Source organism: Rhinolophus ferrumequinum, chromosome 5, assembly GCF_004115265.2.
Source record: "Rhinolophus ferrumequinum isolate MPI-CBG mRhiFer1 chromosome 5, mRhiFer1_v1.p, whole genome shotgun sequence".
NCBI lineage: Eukaryota > Metazoa > Chordata > Mammalia > Chiroptera > Rhinolophidae > Rhinolophus > Rhinolophus ferrumequinum.
Window position 1 is genome coordinate 10,721,452 of NC_046288.1, and position 23,551 is coordinate 10,745,002.

At 33.4% G+C, this 23,551-nt stretch overlaps 1 protein-coding gene across 3 annotated transcripts; it reads right to left on the minus strand.

The window, feature by feature from the left end:
* Positions 1 to 29: 29 nt before the first annotated feature.
* Positions 30 to 21,659, minus strand: GUF1 (GTP binding elongation factor GUF1). 3 transcript variants are annotated; one of them, XM_033105817.1, is made up of 17 exons: positions 21,300 to 21,659; positions 19,529 to 19,640; positions 19,231 to 19,379; positions 18,876 to 18,956; positions 17,866 to 17,943; positions 16,963 to 17,046; positions 13,528 to 13,592; positions 12,800 to 13,003; positions 11,282 to 11,421; positions 9,996 to 10,119; positions 9,515 to 9,647; positions 8,486 to 8,629; positions 7,306 to 7,439; positions 6,159 to 6,260; positions 5,023 to 5,142; positions 3,472 to 3,508; positions 30 to 2,675 (listed from the first exon to the last, which is right to left on the minus strand). In XM_033105817.1, the coding sequence occupies exons 1-17, from the start codon at positions 21,462 to 21,464 to the stop codon at positions 2,538 to 2,540; spliced, it is 2,010 nt and encodes a 669-aa protein (XP_032961708.1). In that variant the 5' UTR covers positions 21,465 to 21,659; the 3' UTR covers positions 30 to 2,537. The 3 variants fall into 3 exon arrangements, with proteins under 3 accessions (XP_032961708.1, XP_032961709.1, XP_032961710.1); XM_033105818.1 differs by lacking the exon at positions 3,472 to 3,508; XM_033105819.1 differs by lacking the exons at positions 19,231 to 19,379; positions 19,529 to 19,640; positions 21,300 to 21,659 and having other exon boundaries at positions 16,963 to 17,042; positions 18,876 to 18,919.
* Between the last annotated feature and the right edge of the window lie 1,892 nt (positions 21,660 to 23,551).

Consider the following 23,551-nt stretch of genomic DNA (forward strand, 5'->3'; position numbering starts at 1 on the left):
GCGATTTAAGTTAAAAGACACTGACTGGGTCTGTAATTTCTTAGTCTTGCTGCTGGGGAGTAAAAAATAATCCTGTTTCCTCTGTACATTTTTTATCTTAAAGAACCATCACTTATATAGTACATAATTGCCTTGTGATTGAAATGCATTTACAGTTAAGTTCCTTAAAAAATTTAAATAGAAAATAGAAGTTCAATAAAAATAAATAAAACTGTTAGAATAAAATATGCTGCTTTAATTCCAGAAAATGCAAGTGTAATAGCCTTCAGTGTTATAAATGGTTTTTAAATGACAAATGATTCAGTACAATATTCCAGTCACACCTAGTAATAAATGTATTGGTTACTGCAAACTAACCTAGTTACCTTAGGTCATATAGTATCATGGTGAAAAAGTTAAAGATATCTTTTTTTGATACACAGTTCAGCAGTAATTAACTGTGCTTTAAATGTGCTAGCTGAAACAGTCTAAAAGATATTTCCATTACTGTCCTTGATGTTAAAGAGGCTAGTTTTCGGTCCATGTACTCAAGCTCCTCAGCAAACTCCTTTCTGGCCACTCTAGTTCCCTAACTCAGGAGCTAAGTTGCTGCTTCAGAGAGAAAGAACTAAGACGGCTATTGAAGATCCTTCCATAAGAGGCAAAGTATGGCTAAGAAGTGGGGTTTGGAGGAAAAAACCCTCGGCTCTGTCAATAGCTACGATGTTGGGCAATACAGTCTGAGCTTCCCCTATAAAACAGGATGGTAATAGACCTGTACCTCGATGCTGTATACCGATTGAATGAGGGAATGCCTACAGAGCTCAGTCACAGATTAAACTCAATAAATCATGAAAGTCATCTGAGCATGACCAAGCGAAAAAAATCTAAGCTTATGCTAAAAATCTTGAAAAATACTTTTTTGTACCATTATTATATCAATAAACCAATTTCTTAAAGAGTCAGAGGTAAAAGGAAGAGAATTAATGTGTCCAAATTGCAAGCATACTAATAAGGCACAAATACTACATAGTAGACACATGGCGCATGCTATGTGCCAGGTGTCATCTTGTAACTTTTCCTTGGCAATCATGGTAGAACAGAACATTTTGTTTTAGAAAATGTATTTAAATGCTTTTCTAGTTTCAAATGTAGTGCCATTTTCCAAAATACTATTGTCACGAAGCTCATGTTTCATCTATTTTATTACATCAAAAGGGATAGGGAAGCTATCTCAGCTGAATTACCTAGGACTAAATCACAAGCTATTTAATTAACCCCTATATACAATTTTAAGTAAGTCCCCACTATCTTAATTTATAATTAAAATTACCTCATGATATAATAACCTTAGTATAAAATTCACCATTGATAGTCTTATCCCTAAAAGACATTTATCTCATTTAATTCAGTCAAGGTAGACAACAAAAATCAAAGGCTAAATTCCAGTTGACCCTTGAACACGAGTTTGAACTGGGCTGGTCCACTTATAAGTGGATATTTTTCAATTAGCCTGTGTAGTTCAAGTGACCCTCTCAGTTCAACCTGGCATTGTTCAAGGGTCACAGGCAGCTGGGAATACGCATATACAAAGGGCCAACTTAAATTGAAGCGGGTGGTCAGTGCCCCTACCTCCGTGTTGTTCAAAGTTCAACTGTATTTCATCTCACTGTAACACAATGTGCCCTCTAGTTTATTCGTTGACATGGGAGTTAAGAGTACATGCTTTGAGGTAAGACAGCCATTTACTGGCTCTGTGACCTCAAGTAAGTCACTTAACTACTCTAAAGCTCAGTCTCCTCAATTATGAAAACTATACAGTAATTATTAAACTGTCATTAATAATAGCTGCTACTAATACCAAACACCTCTCACTTTGCACAAATGCATTTTAATTATCAGAAATAAGACAGCCCCTACCCGTAACTTAAATGCATATGTAAACCATCTAGTTTCAAACTAACATTTACAAAAATTTTATCAAAAACTAGAGCACATGTCTAGACAGTACGTCCTTTGACTTCTTAATAACTGTATATGTCATCTACATTTATCCATCTAACAACAAACTGATACTTAAGGGGATTTTGAAAATATTTTATCTTGGGCTTGAACTACATAGCATCTTAAATGTAGAGGCCTTCTAGTGTCAAAAAAATATGCTTGTAAACAAAAAGTTAAGATTTAGTAAGAACTTACTATGTGTTATATACTCTTCTGAGTTTTTAAAACATATTATCTCATTTATTCACAACAATCTATGGAGGTAGTAGTATAATACTGATTTTACTAAAAAGTAAATAGACAAAGAGAGGGTAATTTACCTTGCTATTAAGTAGTGGAAAGGAAATTTGAAACCAGGCAATATGGCTTCAGAATTCAAGCTCTTATTCACACACTACCTTTCAAAGAAAGCCAATAGGTTGTTTAAATCTGAAAACCCTGAAAGCAAAAAGCACATTTTATAATTTCCATTCTGTTGTCAACATAACTTTCTAAAAAAGACTAAAGGGTACACAATTTTTAATTTATAAAAGTTCCTTGTATTTTCCCACCAATTATTTATCAGATTGTGTCTTCAGAACTTTTATAAAAGCATCTTTTGGAACTTCAACATTGCCAATTTTCCTCATTTTTTTCTTTCCTTCTGCTTGTCTCTTCAAAAGTTTCATTTTTCGGGTAATATCACCACCATACTGAAAAATATTTTAAAAATTGGATGTCCAAATCACTCCATTGAAAAATAAGCATACAATCACACAGAGACATCAATATAATTACAACCTTGCAATTATTAACCATGAGTTAGACACCTGCAAAGACACCTCTCTAATCCCCGTCCTAACAGATCCTAATTTTACTGCCTTAAACAATGATAAAGGGTCTGTCTGTCTGTCTGTCTGTCTGTATTTTTGCTTGGAGGTGAATATTCCCAAGGAAACCCAGGATTACATTATGCCTGTCAAGGAAGAATTATCAATCTCCTTAGTGGCTCAAGAAATTCTGGATTATATAGCTATAATCTAATACAGAAACTCACATAGGCAAAAATATGCCAGTACCTTTGCAAAGGATTTAGGAAATGCATCATTTAATTCTAATAACTAAATTAATATTTTTTTTAATAGATGAACAACAAACTTGGCAAGGCAATGTAGGAGGTGGATTTCAATTCCCATACTCTTCCCACTAAATCTTTCCATATAAATTAGATCAATAAAATATGTTATCCGGTTCATGTTATAAAATACTTTCTTTGATACTATTCCAAACGGGAAATTTTTATAAATAAAATGAAAAAATATTTAAAAACATGCTCAAAAGGAATGAATATGCTATCATAATCAAGCTGAAATTTACCTATTTAAAAAAAACTTGGAGATGAAATAGAGTATTATAAAAATCAACAATGGAAATCAATATTTATACCCCCTTTGATTTTAAACTCATAAAATAGACATATTACAAAGTAGACTACAAGTAGATACATACACATTTTGCCAAAACATTTTTCCTATAGGCTTTCACACTGTAAAAGAGAAAACTTTGTGTAAGTACGTAATTTCATTACACTGTTTAAAAGTACTTTATTTTCAAGGTTTCCCCTTTATTAAAGATTTAAATGATTGTGTTAGACATATGTAAAAATGCCATAAACAAACAGATAGCTCAAATACTCTTGTATTTGATTTTCGTATATTTGGGATAAAATAGAAAATGAATTCAACATGAATATCAACATATATTTTACTAAGAATAAAAAAGGTCAAGGTTTGTGGGTAGTCTTGATGAGGCCAAATTCAAGCATGTTGTGACCTTGATTACAAGAATTATATAAGGTAATTTTACTACTATTATTACTACTACTGCTATTACTACTACTATTAGTTCCAAAACATTAATTAAAAATGGTTATTATTACTATGCCATCTAATGTCAGTCAAGAGTGACTAGGAATATAAAAAACAATATATTACTTTTATAAAACCCACTTCAGGGTAAACTAAATAATTTTAATATATCCATCCAAGCAGTTACAAATTAATCTACTTCTACGTTTCTGAGAATTTTGGAGGATAATTTAAAATAGCTCCATTTCTATGCATTCCATAAGATGATACAAACTTTTTTTTCTTCACGGTATTTTATACCTCAACACAATTATGTTTGCTGTTTTAAATTGCACTTTCCAGGATATTCCCAGGTTATCAACTCCACTCTGCCTAACCTCTGGGTACTCATGAAACACAAAATTACTAACTCTAAAGTAAAATGGTGTTAGAAAATTAAATTCATTGCAAATATAGGCATAAAATTTATTCCAAGACCATACAAAAATGATGGTTGTATTTCACCACCACTGATACGTTAAGTTTGGGTTAAACTAGAATTGAAGAGCAATTTCCAACTGAGGAGACACTTATGACTTCCCAAACGTATTAAGACTATCAAGGAAAGGAAATAGGAAATGCTGCAAGACACTTTCTGCACTTACTAGTAGAGTGCCTTATTCAATGTTCTGATTTATATATCATGTATCGTGAAAAAGCAGTTTCCTACACAAATTAGCCAATCTTCCATGGCTCTATCACATGTGAGGTCCTTAATGTAGAATGCAAAAGCTTAACATGAAGCTAGCTAGCATTTCTCTCTCACGTTTCTGACTTCCAAACTGACTAGCTCTGAGGAAGTGATATTAAATGCTTCAAGTAAAAATCATAACTTAGTTTTATATTTTGGAAGAATATCCCAAAACCTTTTTAGTTTCAATTCCTATTAGGTTACAGTCTACTTGAAGGGATAAAACCATGAAACTTTTTTCTTCAAACCCATATACATTTGATTAAAAATCATAAATAATATCAACCAAACTGTTATAATTAAAACAGTCATCACTTAAATTAGTGGAATTAAGAGTCGGATTAGTGTTTTTACAAATAGTAATAAAGTTTAGGCCAATGTTAAGTTAAATTTTTCAGTTATTTCATTTTCTAGGTATATCATTTCTAAAACCAACCCAAACAAAAATGAATTTCAACTCACGTTTCTCTTGCAATGATTTTACTTCCAATAGAAGCTTGAATTGCTATCTCAAACAGCTGCCTAGGAAGAGAATCCTTCAAACGTTCACATATGGCTTTGCCAATAGAGTATGCTTTGTCTCTGAATCAGAGAAAATGCAATTATTTGCATATACTAAATAAAAATGTTTATGCAGCCTCTAGTCCTTATGCATAATCAGTGTAAAGGTGATTCTTTAAGGAGGTTCAAATAGAACTTGTTTATCATAAATACCACTTTCTGAATCACATATGACTTTCCTGATTGCAAAAACAATACATTAAATAAAAACCATTCTTGATGTCCTACCGCTCACCCATAGAAAACGACTGTTAAACATTTTAGAATGTTTGTTAAACATATATCCTTCCAGTTATTTTACTACATATATATATTTGGTTTTTTATACTTTGGATTATAGTGTGTATATGTGTGTGTGTGTGTGTGTATATATATATATATATATATATATATATATGTATATATATCTTTTTTTTCTACCTCTTTAACAGGCATGTTTTTATATCAGTAAATATTATTCTACAATATAGCTATAATGGCTTAAAATAATAGATATGAGTGCTCCATAATTTTAACTAATCCGCTATTTCTTGAACAGGTAGGATATTTCATTTTCCGTTATTATAATATTTTATGATGATGAAAAACTTTTTGTTCTCAATTCTAAATTGATAATAAAATTTTATAAACATTTTATTTTACTTTGTCTTACCTGGTAAGGGAAACAGTTCTTCCCATGACATGAATCTAACTATCGTACTTCTATTCTCTCTTTATATTTTAACAGTTTGGAAAGAGAAACATGGAAAAAGAATGGAAGGGAAACTAGTACTGGGAAATTGAATTACCTTTAAGTTTTCAAAATGTAGCTGTCAAATAAAAATGAGTAAACAATAATTAAAGACAAACATGTCACTTGGAGGTGTCCCCCGCTGCCTCTGCCAAGCGCATCTGCCCAAATACTCCTGACCCCTGAGAAGCCATCCTGCCTCTCCCCCAGAGGCCCCTTTGACTTTTTACAAATAAAGACACTTGGGGGGAAAAAATGTCAAAAGTGGTTGCTTTCACATTCCATGATTAGTTTCTATTCAACTTACTTGTGTACAACAGTTACTAGCTCCTCTACAGTATTTCCATTCAGTAGAATATCCATTTTTACAAGTTCTGCAGTCTGGTAGCCTGCATCTTCGTAATCAAAACTAACAAGGGAAAATATCCAATAGATAAACATCATACTGCTTAAGAGATTAATTTTTTTTTCTTTTCAAAACATCTTTATTCTACTCCCCATACCTCCTCCAAAAGATTTAACTTTCCATCAAAATGTTACACACATATTTCAGATGAATGGATCTAAATGACCATTGTAAGGAACAAACTGCATCATCTTTTTACATTGAGGAGGAGAAAGGCAAAAGCAAGAGAAGTATGTCCTACAGGGGGAAGGAAAATAAACTGGTAAGCCAGTTCAGGAAAATGGATCACAGAAGGCAAATGTCACCTTCTTCCCAGCATTCCCTCCTAGTAGCTGGGTGGCTGTAGACAACAGTATATACTAACAGGTCATTCTCAGATTCGTAAGTTGGATTTCTTTTAGTTTTCTATTTCCAATTAAATAAATGCTATGACATTGACAAACATACATTAATAAATGCGGTTTTTGGATTTCAGATATGACTCTTCAGTTTGAACCTTATAGGGCTATTCTGAGGATGCAATGTGTTGATAAATGTAAAGCACTAGAACATTACCTAGTACATAAAAAGTGTTTAAAACAGTGCCTCCCCTAGCACACATAAGCACTTAATTTCAGCTATTAACATTAACAACATGGTAAAAGCTTGCAATTCTAATCAAAACAGACAGGTTTAACTTGCAAAACTGAAGTCTAATGAGAGAAAATTTCTGTTGTGCTTACATGTCTTTACAATTATGGACAAGAACATATATATTTCCCTATTGTCTTAATTTTAAAACAAGCTGGTGCCTAGAGTTGCAAATATGTTTGATTTCTAAAGAGTTTTAAACAAGAAGGTCACAAAGCGACACTAATACTCTCTAAAACCAGATTAACTCTTAAAGTGTTCCTACAATACTTTCTTTCCTCAAACATCATTAAGCATTTACTGTATGAAAGATTCCATGTTAAGTACTATGCAAAATACAAAGAGAGACAAGATATCCTGCTGGTCAGTTATTTCAATAAAATTGTCCAAATATCTGAATTTCCCATTAAATTTTTACCTAGCATATCCGGAAGACAGGGATTTCAAAGAATCATAAAAATCCACCACAATTTCATTCAAAGGGAAGAGATATTTAAGCATAACTCTGTTCTGATCAATGAACACCATATTCTTCTGAATTGCTCTTCGAGCCTAAAAAGGGCAGAAAAAAGGTGTTTAATGATAACCTATTCAAATAACGATTTAAAACAAATATAGACAAATGTCAACTACCAATTCACAAATTTCCTTACAAATACTAATAAAGAGTTGGCAAAATGAAAGAATATTTCTTTAGTGGCCTAGTAAAAATTTGCAAGGAATATTTATAATACAGGAAGGACCATTTCGTATTTCAATTACAGTATACTTACTACTGAAGTTTTTAATCCTTTGTCTTTATCTGACAATTTTATGTTTTTGAATTATACAGTATTTCACTTAATAATATGTCAAATATAACTACAGATAAAGTCAAAGTTCTAATTCTTGTTTTACAAATAAAGAAACTTAGGTCCAGGGAAATTAAGTGACTGACCAAAGTTATAATCTAGTTTGTGATAACAGAATTAAAATTCAAGTCCACTAGTCACCACTTGAGAGCTCTTTCCAATATACGAGTATGTCACGGTAGTTCAAATAGGTATTTTTTGAAGACTATGATCATACCCAATTTTTAGAAAAAATAATTTATTACAATGTGACAAGAACTAAAGCAAAATGGAAAACATCTTCCAATCAGGTCTTTCAAGTATTATAATTATCTTTGAAACTATATTCAATATCAAGTACTCAGAAAAGCTAAAAGAAATTATACTTTTAGCTACTCAAGATAAATAAGCATCCAATTTCTTTCCTTTGAGTTAAAATATCAATTCAGGAAATTAACAGAGATGATCAAAATTCTGGCACTATTTTTATTTAAAATAAAAAATAATTTTTGAAGTGTATGTATTTATGTCTCTCTCTACACACATATATATATGTGTTTATATATATATATATAAACACACAGCCACCCCCCACCCCCCCATCCCACAAACACACATACCTATGTACGTATGTACAGGTGTTTATGAAAATTTCTTATCAATTTAGTGTGCTCCACAGAGAGAAATCTTTCAAAACCTGAGCAGGGAATCACTGCTTGAGAGGACTAAAATTTACTTTTATATTAAATTATTGTATTATATTTATACCTGGCAAAGCATCATTATTTTTCCAGTATATTCATCTGGTGTGATAATTGTGCCCAAAACAACTGGCTCCAAATACTCTGTTACTTTTGATTTATCAGGGAATTGTGCAGGATTGATGATTGTAATTTCCTTTTCTCTGTATTCCTAAAAATAAGAAAAATCACCAGTAGTTAAAATCTTTTTTTTGTTTGTTTTAATGGACTGACTTAGAGGTTTATTTCTTCTATACAGCTTGGTGTGTCAGTTAAAATCTTAATTGTTACATGTTTTAAAATTTGCTTTTAAATTACAGTATGTTAGAATTTGTTATTGAATTTGTTGGAATTTATAAAAACACAAGTCCTAAAGGTTACAATATTATCTTAACATGCTTTAGATTAAAAAACCTCCAATTATAATCATTTAATATTAATAATTATTAATTAGTAATATATTCTAGTTATTGACATTTACTAAACATATTTCATGTACCATTTAGAAAAGTATTATGCAAGAACACATTTTAATCTGCCCCTTATGAGGCATTATAATCAGTTTCCAAAGTTAATTTTGTTGGAAAATACTTACACATACCAAAGCTAATATTTGTTTAAAATGTATAGATTACCACTTAGATGGAATACAATATTGTCTGGGTTATTAACCTGAAATCTAGAATTTCCTACCGCCAGGTAGAAATGAATGCTGTTTTTTATAAGATAAACTCTTTGTAACCAAAAATGGATTTTTTATCTTTGTGCTGGATTTAGAACAGTGTTTTTTATTACTAATTCTGATTTTTACCCTCAGTAACATACTAGTATTAATAACGTGATTTTATCAAGTTAGAATTATTTGTGTAATAGTTCTCACAAAGCTTCATCAGTAATCATAAGATAATTCAATTTTTATTGCTATTAATCGAGAAGCACTGAGCTTTAACATCTAGTCAGCTAATGGTACACAAGTTTCTCTTGCCTTCTGCGTACACACACACACACATACACATACACAGTTAGTTTTCCCTTGTATCATGGTTCACAACAGTACCTTTATCAATTTTGCTGATGAAAGAACAGCTTTATATGGAACAGTAGGGGTTGTCAAAATAACAGAAGCATTATATTCTTGTTCTAGTCGCTGGTTAAAAACTTCCATATGCAAAAGTCCCAGAAATCCCAATCTAAGAAAGAAAAAGCCAAACTGTAAAATGTTTATGTCCCATAGACTATTTTCTTTGATGATACTTTGTGAGAGAAGGGGTGGAATCAAGAGTCGTTCAAACATTTCACATCATAATTAAATACTAGCATAATTTCATTAAATAAGATTCAAATGTTCCATTGGGATTCTGTTTAAAATCACTATACAAAGTACCTATAGAATATGAATCCACAATGTGAAATAGGAAGACATTGTTTTTTTCACTTTACATTAATATGAACTTACCTTCAGAAATGTTCAAGAGCAACAAACCATTTAAACTTTACTTTTCAAAAAAAATGGGACCCTTAATGTAAATGAATCTTACCTCCAGCCGGCACCTAGGGCAAGGCTACTATCCCGATGAACTGTCACACTGGAATCATTTAAAGTCAGTTTTTCAATAGCACTCTTCAGGTTATTATATTCAGATTGATCTACAGGGTACATTCCTGAGGACACAATGATGTATTATTATCACATGTGAAAAGCTTCTTACATAGAGAACTAAATATATTGCTTCCAAGATCAAAATTAATCATTTAGCTTTTAAATATCTTTCTTGTATTTCATTCACCAAAATACTTATTTGCTTAAAAATCTATGATCACATTACACCGACTTCAAAATATCTTGCAAGTTCTATAGCCTTAATGAATTTACAATTGGATTCATATTCCAAGTGATGTTTTTATGATTTTACAATTATATAGGGAAAACAAAAAAGAACCATGGTAATAAGGCCTAGAAAAATTGTTTATTTCAAGAAATAAAAGTGGAAGACATTCCGCAACCACAAATGAAACGCCATCAGCAGATAAAAAACAGAAGTAGAAAAGAAAACTACACTAAACTGTTAATTCTCTAAGGCAGATTATCCATTAAAGTCAAAGATAAATTTTGCTTTTTTCAATTCACTGACAAAAACTGCAAAGTTACTTTATTCATCAGATTCTCTTTCATCTGATATGGCAAGTCCTTACCTCTCAAGTCCTCTAAAATCTAAATGACTGATTTTGCCTAAACGTGGGGGTAAACAAAGTTCCTAATTCCCAATGAGAGATACAAAAAAGAGAAAAACAAGGGCTAGGTGGACACTTAGCACAGAATAACTTGATGACCTTCAATCTTTTTCAAATGTCTGTAATTCCACACAGTAATACAAGGTTATGAAGTTATGCATATGTCAAGTGACACTATTCTCTGCCATGTCTACACTAGTACAATACAATATTAAAGAAAGGCTAGCCAAGGGGAAGGTACACGGTAATAAAAAACATGCTAATTAGAAAAATATTTCAAATATAATGACCTACTCTCTAGGAAAACAAGTAGGAAATTCATATTACTATGCTCTTCCATATATCAAAGAGCTTGTTTCTTAAGAACTTATTTCTTAAGAAGTTGTAAACAAATTTAGGAAATTATCTCCCACAAAAAGTTTCACTATACATATGAAATTAGCTGGTATGTAAATAGCACACAAAATACAAAGAAACAGAGTATCCTGGAATTAGCTGATATTTAATTATTTAAAATGAGTACTTCTAGTAATTTGTATTTCAATTTACAGAATAAATTGGCCCTCATCTTTTGAATCTATGAGCTCCTCACCTGCAAATACCATTGGTTTCGCTGATTTAAACCCAGGCAAGGGCTCCACTGGTTGTTTATGTAAATATAATGTATCTCCTATTTGTGCTTCAGTGACATCTTTCATCCCAGCAATCAGATAGCCCACCTGTCCTGCATATCTAAATAAAATTATTATATGGAAATATTTACTGCTTTAATGTTTCAAGTGCATACTCACAATAATAAGCTCTACCTTTCCAGGAAATGATCACTTTCCAAACAAAACCTCATGAAACTGAAATTAAGTGCTACATATCAATTCTCAACTTTAAGGATTATCAGCAAAAGAACATACCATGCCTCAAAAACCTATTAGCAAGGACCTCTGCAACACAACAGGCCTAAGGCCTTTTTCATGATTCTACCCACCTTCGCGTATTAAACAACAGCTTCTAAAACATAAGGTAAACATAGTGCAACTGATAAGTACAGAAACATAAAACAATTCTTGTAGTGTAAAACACTATTTTATTAGTGAATTATGTTACAAATGTGCTTTAAAAAAGAAAAAAAAGATAAACTTTTACCCAAGCACAAATATGTGAACTCTCAGCAAATCAGCAAATCGATTTGAAAAACATATGTATTTGATATTCCTCTTGTAGGAAAAGAGCAAATCCCAAGATTTCAGAGATTTAACTTAGTGTTGTTTTTTAAAGAAAATTTCCTACATGATAACAAACTCACATTTAGGATAAGGTACAAGAATCTTAATTGGAAATGCAGTAATGCTCAATATATGATCTATATGGCAGAATACAGACAGACTTTAGAAATATTCGAGTAAAATTAAAATAGTCTGACTCTGAAATAAAATTAAAAAATGTACTGAGCAAAATGTGCTAGTTTTAGACATACAACAATAAACTATTGAGTGTGACCCATAGTAACTAGTTTAATACCTTAATTTTTACAGATGAGAGAAAGCTCCAACTATGTGCCCAAGGTGATTTATCTCATTAGTACCTGGAGTACTGATAGAACAGACACTCAATTGAATATTATATTTATAAATGAACTCAGAACACAATTTTTCCAGTGCACACTGCCTTGCTAACCCCACATGCCATAAATTCTATTTATTTAAAGTTTTACCATGAACTCCACGATAAAGAAAATTATAAATTTTTCTTCACTACTTTTATGGTAAAAGATCTAATTATAAAAAAAAATTAAATGTCAAAATGATACCTGATATAAGTATGGGTGAGGGAACTATCTCATTGTCTCATTAATACCTCAATATAGAATCAAATCTGCACCAGATCATAAAATTAGTTATGACTAGTCAAAAGGAATAAAAAATGTATCAAATTTCTACTGTCCTTCACACTCAAGATTCCTCCTGAAAGAGCATTCACTATCGAGTTGCGTTAAACAATCAGGTATGGTTTTTCTGAGTTACCAAATTGGAATCATTCTAGGTATACCAAGTTGATAGAGGATGAGACAGAAACACATACAAGCGTATTTTAATTACTATTGTAGATTACTTACAGTTTAGGAGTTGGCTGCTCATTAGGATTCAGAACTCCTACTTCATTAACTTCATATGTCTTTTGAGTATGTGCAGATACAATTTTATCTCCTTTGGAAACCATTCCATCAAATAACGCTACATTGGCTATCACACCTCTATACTGGTCAAAGGTGGAGTCAAATACCAAAGCTCTCAGGGGATTTTTGCGATGTACTTTAGGACTATTAAAAATGAGTAAAAAGTAAACACACACATAGTAAATTAAAACCTTAATAAAATGCCTTTTATTAACTCAAATTTTATGCTTAATTTATTCTAGTACTTAAGATTGATAACTGACAGCCAAAATAAAAGGATCTTTCTATAAAACAAGGTAAAATGCCTATTTTTATATTAGTTTAAATTTAATCTCGAGTTTTAAGTAAACGACTATTTTAAAATTACTTATGAAACTGATGAAATATATTAGTTCAATATTAAAGCAAATAACCACAACTGCCAATGTAGTCAAGTCTCCTTATTACAATGATTGTTAAGACGAGATCTCCTATCATCCTTGTTTTTTCTTATTTTTCTGTACTGTATTTCCTTTCTATATATTACTAAAAATAAATGTAAAAATTTATTCTCATTAACCACAAGAGTATAATTCCCATATCAACTAAGCTAAAATAACAAATTAAATTGATGGTCTTTATACTATTAAAGATAAACAAACACTATAAAAAAATAACAGAATACTTACGGGGGTATTCTTTCAATGATTGCCTGAAGAACAGTTTCAACATTTGTTCCAAGTTTAGCAGAAATCTAAAAACATATATGCGAAAAAAAAATGAATGTTTAATCTTAAAACTGCACTTTTCTTCCATCCTGGTGACAGAGCTTTATGATCAGGAAGAAAAGTAAAAGATTTCTAACCGTTATCGATTTGAAGAACACAGTAAAAAGAAGCCCAAAGCACATAGTATGTTGACAAATGTCCTTCAGTACAGTTAGGTGATTCTATGCTTCTTGGATTAAATTGCAAGAGCATTCCAATTATGGTGTTGAGAGAGCAGTGGACTGAGAGCTCAAAAATTCTAGGCAACAATCATGACTCTGCATGGGAAGTATGACTTTGATCTATACATATTTCTTTAGGCTTATAGTTCATCTGATAAATGAAGTGATTCTTCATATTCTTTCTAAATCTCAAAGTTGTTGTGTGGACAGAATTCAACAGTATATGCAGATGGCATACAGGTCATTATAAGGCGTATTATTACTATTGTTCACACACTGAAAAAGCAAGCCAAAAGACTCAATACACATGTGCATGACTGATCTTTGTCATCACCAGTAAATGGACTGTCTCTAAAATCTTGATTTCAAAACCCACTTCGTGAACTCCACCCCTTACTCTTCAAACTCCCTCTATATCAGTTTCTCATCTCAACAATAAGGACAGTTTGGGCTGGGATAATTCTATTTTGGAGGCTGTTCTATCCACTGTAGAACATTTAACCGCATCCATGAAAACTAATCTATCCATAAGATGCCATTAACACCCATCCCCTAGTGTGGCGGCAACAACAAAATGTCTCCAGACATTGCCAAATGTTTCCTGAGGGGCAAAACTAACCCCTAATGAGAACCACTGCTCTAGACACTAATACCATGTTTGGAACAACCCTTTAAGATCACAACCTCTAACCCATTGAATTGGACTACTTTTTTTCATTATCCATTAGTCCTCTGCCCTCTCCTTTCCCAACTGAGACTCCAAGAAACACTATTTACAATCACTGTTCATCCACTTTCTATTCTCTCACTATCATAAGCAGATGGAAAAACCTCAGCTGTGACTGAATCCAACTATATGCCTTTCCTATGCTTATAACCAGAGCATCTTAACAACAAAATCAAATAACTGGTCTGGCTAGTTTCTTGTGAATTCATGACCACAGATCTCATTATGGAGTTCACACGTCCTGGCAGTCCCAGGATGCATTCCTTCCCTCATAAATTCACATTGCCACTCAGTAAGATAATTCACACTACCTTCCTTCAACCCACATTTTCCCCTCCAGCCAATTCACTCTCAGTTGGTAACTTTGACTGCCATTTCATTTCACATTGCCATTCACAGGAAACATCAAAAACTCCCTTATCCAAATACACAGATCCATCTGCATCTTTACCCATCTCTTTGCCTTCTCTTTTTACAACATGAGTATTCCCACTTCTCTGACAACTCATTCCTTCCACACTTCTAATCTGAATCCTACTCTCTAATCCTAATCCTGATCATAACCCCCTAAAAACTGACAATATGTAGTCTGACTTCCAGGATCTCTTCTCTACCTACACTCCCCCTGGAAACTGCATCCATTTCCATGGCCTCAATACCACACACATGCTAATGACTCCTAAATATCTATCTCTGACCCAGCTCTCTCCATGAAAGCCTGAATTGTACACTTATGCAATATATCTATTTGGATGGGTAACAGACATTTCAAACACACTATCTCCAAAACACAGCTTTTTATATCCCCCCCTGTATCTGTTTTTCCCCAGGTTCTCTCCATATTAATAAATACCAATATTCAATTGGTTGCTCAAACCCAAAACTTCATTATTCTTCCCTTTATTTCACTTCCTTACATGTAATTCACTAGCAACTCTATCGCATCTACTAGATGTACATCAAATTTGCCCACTTCTCCAACATCATCATCACGTACTTCCTTACCATTTTCCAACTGGGTTACTACTGCAAGCTGGTTTCCCCTATCTCTTCTTCCTCTTTCCAATCCATTCTCTATGAGGCAACCTAAATGATCAGTTCATTTCCTCTCTTGCTTTAAAATCTTTTCATTATCTTAGAATAATTTTCAAACTCCTTAGCACAGCAAGAGTCCCAGCATGACTTGATCCCCACCTACCCCTATCTCATCTAACTTGCTTGCCTCCTTTCTGTCCCTTAAACATGCCAATCCTCGCCAAACATGCCAAGCCTTTCCACTTGGTCTTTCCTCTTCCTAGAATGCATTTCTCCCAACTCTATATTTTTTCAGGTCTTAGTTCTTCAAAGAAGCTTCCTTCCCTAAGTTACTCTGCATCACAGTAGCTCTGAGAAAAAATAATTTTTCCAATGTTAACTGTGGTATTCCACCTGGAACAAAGCAATTTGTTGAATGACTTTCCTTGACAACCTCTGTCTTATTCAATAATCACTATGCTTACTTCTTTCTTTACTTATTCAATGACTGCTTCACTATGCAGAATATAATAAACACAATGAGACAGGGGTCTTGCCTGTCATGTTCACTGCTGCCCCCCTACCTGGCACATACCAAATAGGTATCTGAATGAACTGTATAAAGACGAATTAAAATCAGAATAGTTAATTATGCTTTAATATAACATAATCCAAGTTATGAAACCATGATTCCTGGATGGCCTCAAGTCCCAGACGCTCCATAATAAAAACCATTACATTCTGTGTGTGTGCATCCAAGGAAAAAAAAAATTGCTTTTTCAGTCATTACCAAGTTACATGTAATCTACTGTGTTAAGGTTAAACAAACAAACAAAAAAACACTCATCACTTGAAACTTGCTTTTTCAAAAATCAAACAAGACTGAAAGTGGAAGCTAAACATATGCTGCATGACATACATACTATACAAGCAGTAGCATAGCACAATTTGGCTGTGGCTATTTAACACCCAAACAGGCATTTGAAAGGTAAATTTAAAAATTCAAATTTAATTCTCTAGCTAGCCCTTTATTAAAAAGTTCTTGTCAATTCTAAGAATATGTAGAAGCATCTTGAAATAGTTTGAACCTGCTCTTCAAACAGAGTATTTCCACAGAGGCAAAATGGCACACGAAATATACTGCAGTGCGTTGCAGAAGACCAACATTTTAGTCCTGGCACATCAGTTGTCTAGACCTGGAATCTTAAGAAAGTCAAAAATCTCTTTCAACTGTATCACAAGAATGACTTCTATCTGTCTGTCCTAACCATGTAATAAGGATTTTTGGTGAGGATCAAGTGAAATAATAGCAAAAAAGACTCTGTAAAACTATAAAAATAATACATAACGTGGGCTATCAAATACTATGAAATTTCACTTAGGACAACTATATTTTCAAAAGTATAATCAAGTCTTCATAAAAAGGTGTTTTACCTTAATACATTCATCACTTGGAATATCAAACATCTTTTCAATTTGTTTTTCAACCCTTGCAGGATCAGCATTCTTCAGATCTATCTTAAAAAAAGAATTCATTGTCTTAATTTAATAAAAATAAAATGTATTGTGTATTAATTAATATTTGGAAATAGTTAAAAGCATACCTGCTTTTAACCTAACTGAGACCCCTCTGATTTTCTTTCAGAAGTATTAATCTAGATATAGGCAATGTGATTTTAATAAGCATGGCCACTGAAAAACAGAGGGCAGACAGTAGAGCATGCACAAAATGTAGGCAATTAGCTACTCAAGGCAGAAGAGTTCTGTAACAATTTATCAATTAAGACCATATTAAACTGATTTTATAAGTCAGATATAATAGAACAAACTGTCTTACCTATGGGCAACCTTGTTTCCTTAAATCCAGTATAAAAAATATAACTGAATACCATACAGATTTTTAAATTAAGGTTTTTAATTTATTAATTTTAAGGATAAAAGTTAAGGTTTATTCAAAGTGCTTAGTTTAGCACTTAACTGTTATAGTTCATGTATTTTGTTGTTTCCTCCTAGATCACAAGCTCCTTTTCTTTTCCTATATATAGTTTAGTGTAACATACATATTTCAGCTGCTCTGCATGTATACTTTCCTACAGAAACAGCCCTCCATCACTCCATGTAATTCAGGGAAACTATCTTCTCAATTATATGCAAGGGTATAGGAGTTTGAGTTATAATTCTATCACATGCAATTCAAAGAAATAAATCCCACCAATATATTTAATAAATAGTTGAAAATCCCCCATATAAAAAAAAATAGTATACTTGATATTCAAAAACTAAATTCACTTTTAGAATGTAAAGTAATAAATAGTACCACCGTCTCATTGTAATTACCTTGTTTATAACTGGAATTACCGACAACTGTGCTTCGAAGGCAAGAAAGAAATTTGCTACAGTTTGGGCTTGAATACCCTAGAAATATCAAGACAAAAGATACTGAAATGCTCATTTTATCATCTATCACAAAACTTATAATTCAAGACTTCCACACATCTTCATCAAAACCAAAAGCGTAAGGCAAATGATGGTACTTTACTTCCATGCATTTGGATTATTCCCTGAGAAATTCCTTTCAGTTCAGGAGGCATTTGTTGGAGGGAACTGTATTAGGCATTAGACACACAAAGGTGAAACATAAATCCTCAAAGTCATCAAAGCCTACTGAAGGATACAGTCATGTGATGCAGATTACAAAGCCCAGTACTATGCATATAAGGAAGAGACTAACTCTCCCTGACAAAAATCAGAGAAGGTTTAACATAACAAAAAAATCCTTGGGTTTTGAATGAAGAATTTGTGAGAAACTGAAAATGTCAAAAGTGTATTTTAAACAGGGTATCATAGATCTTATGTGGTCATCTGCTAAATATATTTTTATGGTTATGTTTATCCATAAAAGAAAATGATAGTGTTATTGACACGTTTCTTTCAACCTAACACTTCTCACATTATTACCTTAAATCATCCAAAATGACCTCAAAAATATTCATTTTCAAGTTCTGCTAAAAATTGACATGAAAAACTCACTTTAAGAACTGCTAAAAACTGGTTTTTTGTACGATATATGTATAACATGACACATTTCAACAAAAAATAGAATCGAAGAATTCCTCTGATCAGCTTAAATATTTTAAAAGATGAACTAGTCAATGTCACAAAATGCTTTAGTTTAATAAAACTTCAAATTAACAAGAAGGACCAAAGCATATGATTGTGATTAAGCAATACAATAAATCTTAATTTTTTCAAACCTAGAAAAATTCTATTTCCAAAACATACTATAAGGAAAACCTCTTGAAACAACCAAATAGCATGTCACATCATATAAAATTTAAAGTACCTACCTCATTTGCATCAACCACAAGTAGAACACCCTGACAAGCAGACAGTGACCTGGATACTTCATAACTAAAATCAACGTGGCCCTGAGAAACAAAAAATATCGATACCTCTAAACGTTAGCTATAATATTTTTAGGGAGGGGCATTATGGCAAATCTATTGACTCCACTTGATAAAAAGTTAATAGGTTTCTTTTGTTTAACCCATACTTGTGAAACAATTTACACAAAGAACAATGAGAAAACAAAAAGCAAAGTTAGGTGTTTAACGTTCAGTTCAAAAACTAAACAAGGATTTGTTTTCTCTATTAGTACAAGGCTGACTTTAACAATGGAGACAAAATTAGTATTAAACTTACCGGTGTATCAATGAGATTTAAAAGGTACTGCTTTCCTTCACAATTATAGAAGAGAGACGCTGTCTGTGCTTTAACAGTGATTCCTCTTTCTCGTTCCACTTGCAATTTATCAAGAACTTGCTTATTATTCTTTGTTTTATCAATTGTCCCTATAAACATAAAAGCATATTTCTAAGGGCTTTAATAAAAGAAACAATACTGTATATAAAATTAAAACCAAATTTTAAAAAAGCATGATAAAAGTAATTATCGATTACTCATTGCCATCAATTAAGTATATAACATAAAATGAAAATACCTGTTAATTCCAGGAGCCTGTCAGCTAAAGTACTTTTGCCATGATCCACATGTGCAATGATACCAAAATTTCTAATATTTTCAACAGGGAATCTAGACATGTCAACTTTTTCCTAAAAAAGGGTGAGAAATATTACATTTATGACTATAAATTCTGCATAAGATTAAACAAGTATTAAAGAATTATTAGTCTTCTTTGAACAATTTCATTTATAACATTTATATTGTTTACATTATTCCTCTGATAATAAAGTCATGTATGGCTAAATTCATGTCATGAGCAATGAATTACAATATGACTCATTGACATTAGTTTCACTGTCAAAGGTGACCATACAGCTTAATATAAGTTCCTCATAATATTTCTATTACGAGAAATAATATTTCTATTTGTATAAAAAAGCTACAGAAAAGCTGGAAGAAAAAGAAGAAATTCTTTGCCTCATTACACATTTTATCACCAGTCAGGTCTATTTAAAAATCTTTGCCGCTAATAGTCTTCAAAATTTAAATTAGATACAATTCTGTTACACCTAAACGTCTCTAAAGAGAGAGAAAAAGATCGTATCTGCAAAAAAAGATTCGTTAACTTCAAATTCAAAAATACTTTAAACTTTACATACTCCTGGTTTTTAGTTGTACACATTTTAAGTGTTTTACTGAGTCTTATTACCAACCGCTAAAAAACTGGTATCCAAGTAAAATGTCAGTTTTTTCAACTCTAAGCATTTTATTTTCCCAATAAAATCTGTATTTTATAATCAGCAAAAAAAAAGGAAAAAAAGTCCCTGAAATAACAATAAAAATACAACATTCTCATGATCTTTAAGTTCCCCTTTTTATAAGTGCTCCAAGACAAGGCAGACAATAAGGATGCAAACGTATCTGAAATTCTGCAAAAAAACTAAACTTCATATGCTTGCCCTGTAGATTTTTTCCCATCATTCTATTCAAAAGAAATACAGGACAGCACCATATTTAAGAACTTTGAATTGTAACATAAATTCATTTTAAATCCCATAAGCATTTTAGAAAAGGGCAAAACTGATTAATTTCATGTAGTCTCATTTTTTTCATTCCTCATAACCTGCAATTACTTCACTCTCTGTCTAAACTACTACTGATATCTCTTCGTTGTTGTCAGATAGTGTAGTTTTCAGAGTTCCTAAACCCCACCTTCTCCAACCACAAGAATAGTCAGAACCAAACTTTTGCTTTGGCTGACATAAAATACAGTAATATGAAGTTAAGGCAAGTACCCAGAACTTTATATTTTAGATATTGGACTAAAAGTTCTGTCTTCCATCCTGCAATCTTCATAAGTAGGCATTTGATGGTTTTATTAGTATCTCATTTAGTACATTAAGAAATATTCACAGAAAAGTCAAGCTTGCTTGCCAGGGTCACATGGCTAACACGCCACAGGAAAAGAGAGATTATAGTAGCAGCTTCTTCAGCAGCATTTTAGGAGCATTAAAGTAATACATGCAAAGCGCTTAGACCAGTGCCTCGCATAAACAATTAATTATTAGTTACGGTATTGACATTACAAATTAGAAAACTCAGGAGGTGACTGCGGCCAAGGTCACACAGGGGAGCAGTGAATTCAGAAATCACAGAGGAGCCCGCGCTCTCAGCTACGCTTCCCTTATACCGTAGAATCGCAACCTGCGTTCCCAGGTAGTCCTAGAAAGCCTTCACATTTCCAAATTCGCAAGGTGCATCCTCCCAAGTTTTAATTCATGGCTAATGTGAAACTAAGGGGCAGTCACCTTGCTCTCTGCAGAGCTGTAAAGCCTGTCCAGATTCCTAGAGTCGGCAGCAGCCCCGCGGCACCGCGATGGGCGAGGCCTGGGCAGCACCCGACACGCAGCCCCGGTGACCCGTGCCGCGAGCGCGCGTCCGCGCCACCAGCTCCGACCCGCAAGAATCCACATCTCCCGGGCGGCGGCGACGTCAAGAGAGGATCCCCAGACGCGACGGCGCCATCGCCCACCGCTTGGTTTTCTCCAAGACGCCCGGGCTAGGCGCGGGCGAACGGAACTCAACCAGACTTTGGGAAGAGCAGAAGAAAACGTGCCATGAACAAGACCCCCACCAACTCGTTGAACACCGGAAACACAGTGCCGGTCGCCGAGGTACGCACGTCGCACGACGTGGTGACGTTAACGTGCCTCCACGCTGAGGTGTAAGGAAGTCACGTGAGGGGAAACCCTCGCGAAGCGCTGTTCGTGGTGCTATTAGCATAACATTGGGATTTAGGATTTTACCAGATGGCAAAGTAATATTGCAATTGTTTTAGAATCTGGCAGTCGGAATATATCCCCCATGTTGTCAGGTCAGTGATACCGCTAATATCTTAGCGCAGCTGAAAGGAAACGGGACGTAAAATTGATTGGAATGTAACCTGGGAAAGTTTTGGCCAGACGTGAAGGTGGAAAAAAGTTATACCCTGAACTCCCTAATATCTCCATCATTTTCATGTTTCGACTTCAGCAAATGTTTACCAGAGCTCTGGTTATGTAAGGTAGGGTGTAATAAGAGAAAATGAGACCTATCTGCCACATCTCATGTCTGTCTTCCACAGACTCCCTTGGGGTTTTCTGGAATATCCAGGGTTTGGTGCAGAGGAAAGAGATAGCAGCTGTGTTGAGTTCACTATTGTATTGTCTCTAGTTTGTACTTGGAACTACTATAAATTATGACAGTCCTCGATACACCAGTAATTGCTACTGTCACCTTTGTTAGAGAATGAACTTAAGCTACCTTGAAATGTAATGAACACAATAATTCATAATAGGTCATATAAATCAGTGCTGCCTAAACTTCAATAATTTGCATATTATCCTCACCGATTTTCACCATATTCTCATGTTGCTATTATGTAATGGACATTTTTCTTTAAATCAACTTACCTTTTATACTTAAATTATTTTAAAAGAAAAAAAATGTATTATTACCGCTAAGGGAAAAGCCACTGACCTGTCATAAGCTAAAAAATGACAGTAAAATAAGTGTAATGAATTTAAAAATGTGACTCAATTCCAGCTAAGATGTTACCTGCTAAAGGCTCTGGACCTCTTGATTACACGCAGAGATGAGCAAGTATTCAAGAAGAATTTAAAAATAGCACCAAAATGAGAATTTTCTCCTTGACTAATCAACGTTGTTGAAATAAAATTGAAACAGGAATTTTCTCTGTATGATGGAGTGTCCTTACTGCCATGTATGTGTCTCACTCTAAATGCACTTGGTACCTCCATTTGTCTCACACTTTATGAACACTGTAACATCTTATGTGATTGACATATTTCCAAACCTACAGATTGTGTATTCATTAGAAAAATGCTCAGGGAGATCCCTGTGTCAGGTAATGTACTAGATGTGGAAACTCAGATAAATTAAGCAAATTGTCTGAAATTATATAATAGGCAAATGGAAAAATCTATATTTAAATCCAAATTATTAGAAGCCAAAGCTCATCCCCCTGCTATATCTTTGACAGCACAAGTTTACTTAATATTCAACCTGGGAAGAAAAGGGAAGTGGAGTCACTGAAGTTTCAAAGTGGAAGTATCTTTTCTTCTGGTCCTGGAAGGATAAAAAGTTTCTCAAAGACATAACTGAAGCTTAATCAAGAAGAAGAATCATTGACACCATACTCGCACTATTTTGCTCCCAGTGCTATTCTACACACAACTTGACATAATCCTTACAGAGCTTTCTAAAGCAGATGCTCTTATGATTGTTACTGTTGTACAGATATCCAAGAAAAATGTGGTCTGCAGTTAGTCATGAAGTGGGCTGTGAGCCCAGCCAGTCTGGCTCCAGAGTCTGTGCCCTTAACCACTCCATTATCCTCTTCTGAGCCAGAGTAAGTTAGTAAAAATATGTCATCCTGTATTAATGGTCAGTAGAGGGAAATGGCCAAGACTGAAGGACAGTGGCATTTTACTCGAGGCAAGGACTTGTGAAGCACTCACATAATTAATAACTCTCTTAAACTTAGGACTCTCATAAGATT

What these genes read in the sequence shown, in the direction of transcription:
- GUF1 (XM_033105817.1), bottom strand. Translation starts at nt 21,464, where the DNA reads ATGTGGATTCTTGCGGGTCGGAGCTGGTGGCGCGGACGCGCGCTCGCG. An exon ending in CAGGCTCCTGGAATTAACAG is followed by an intron (nt 19,380 to 19,528) that starts GTATTTTCATTT and finishes TTATGTTTATAG; the next exon opens with GGACAATTGATAAAACAAAG. An exon ending in TTGTGGTTGATGCAAATGAG is followed by an intron (nt 17,944 to 18,875) that starts GTAGGTACTTTA and finishes TGATATTTCTAG; the next exon opens with GGTATTCAAGCCCAAACTGT.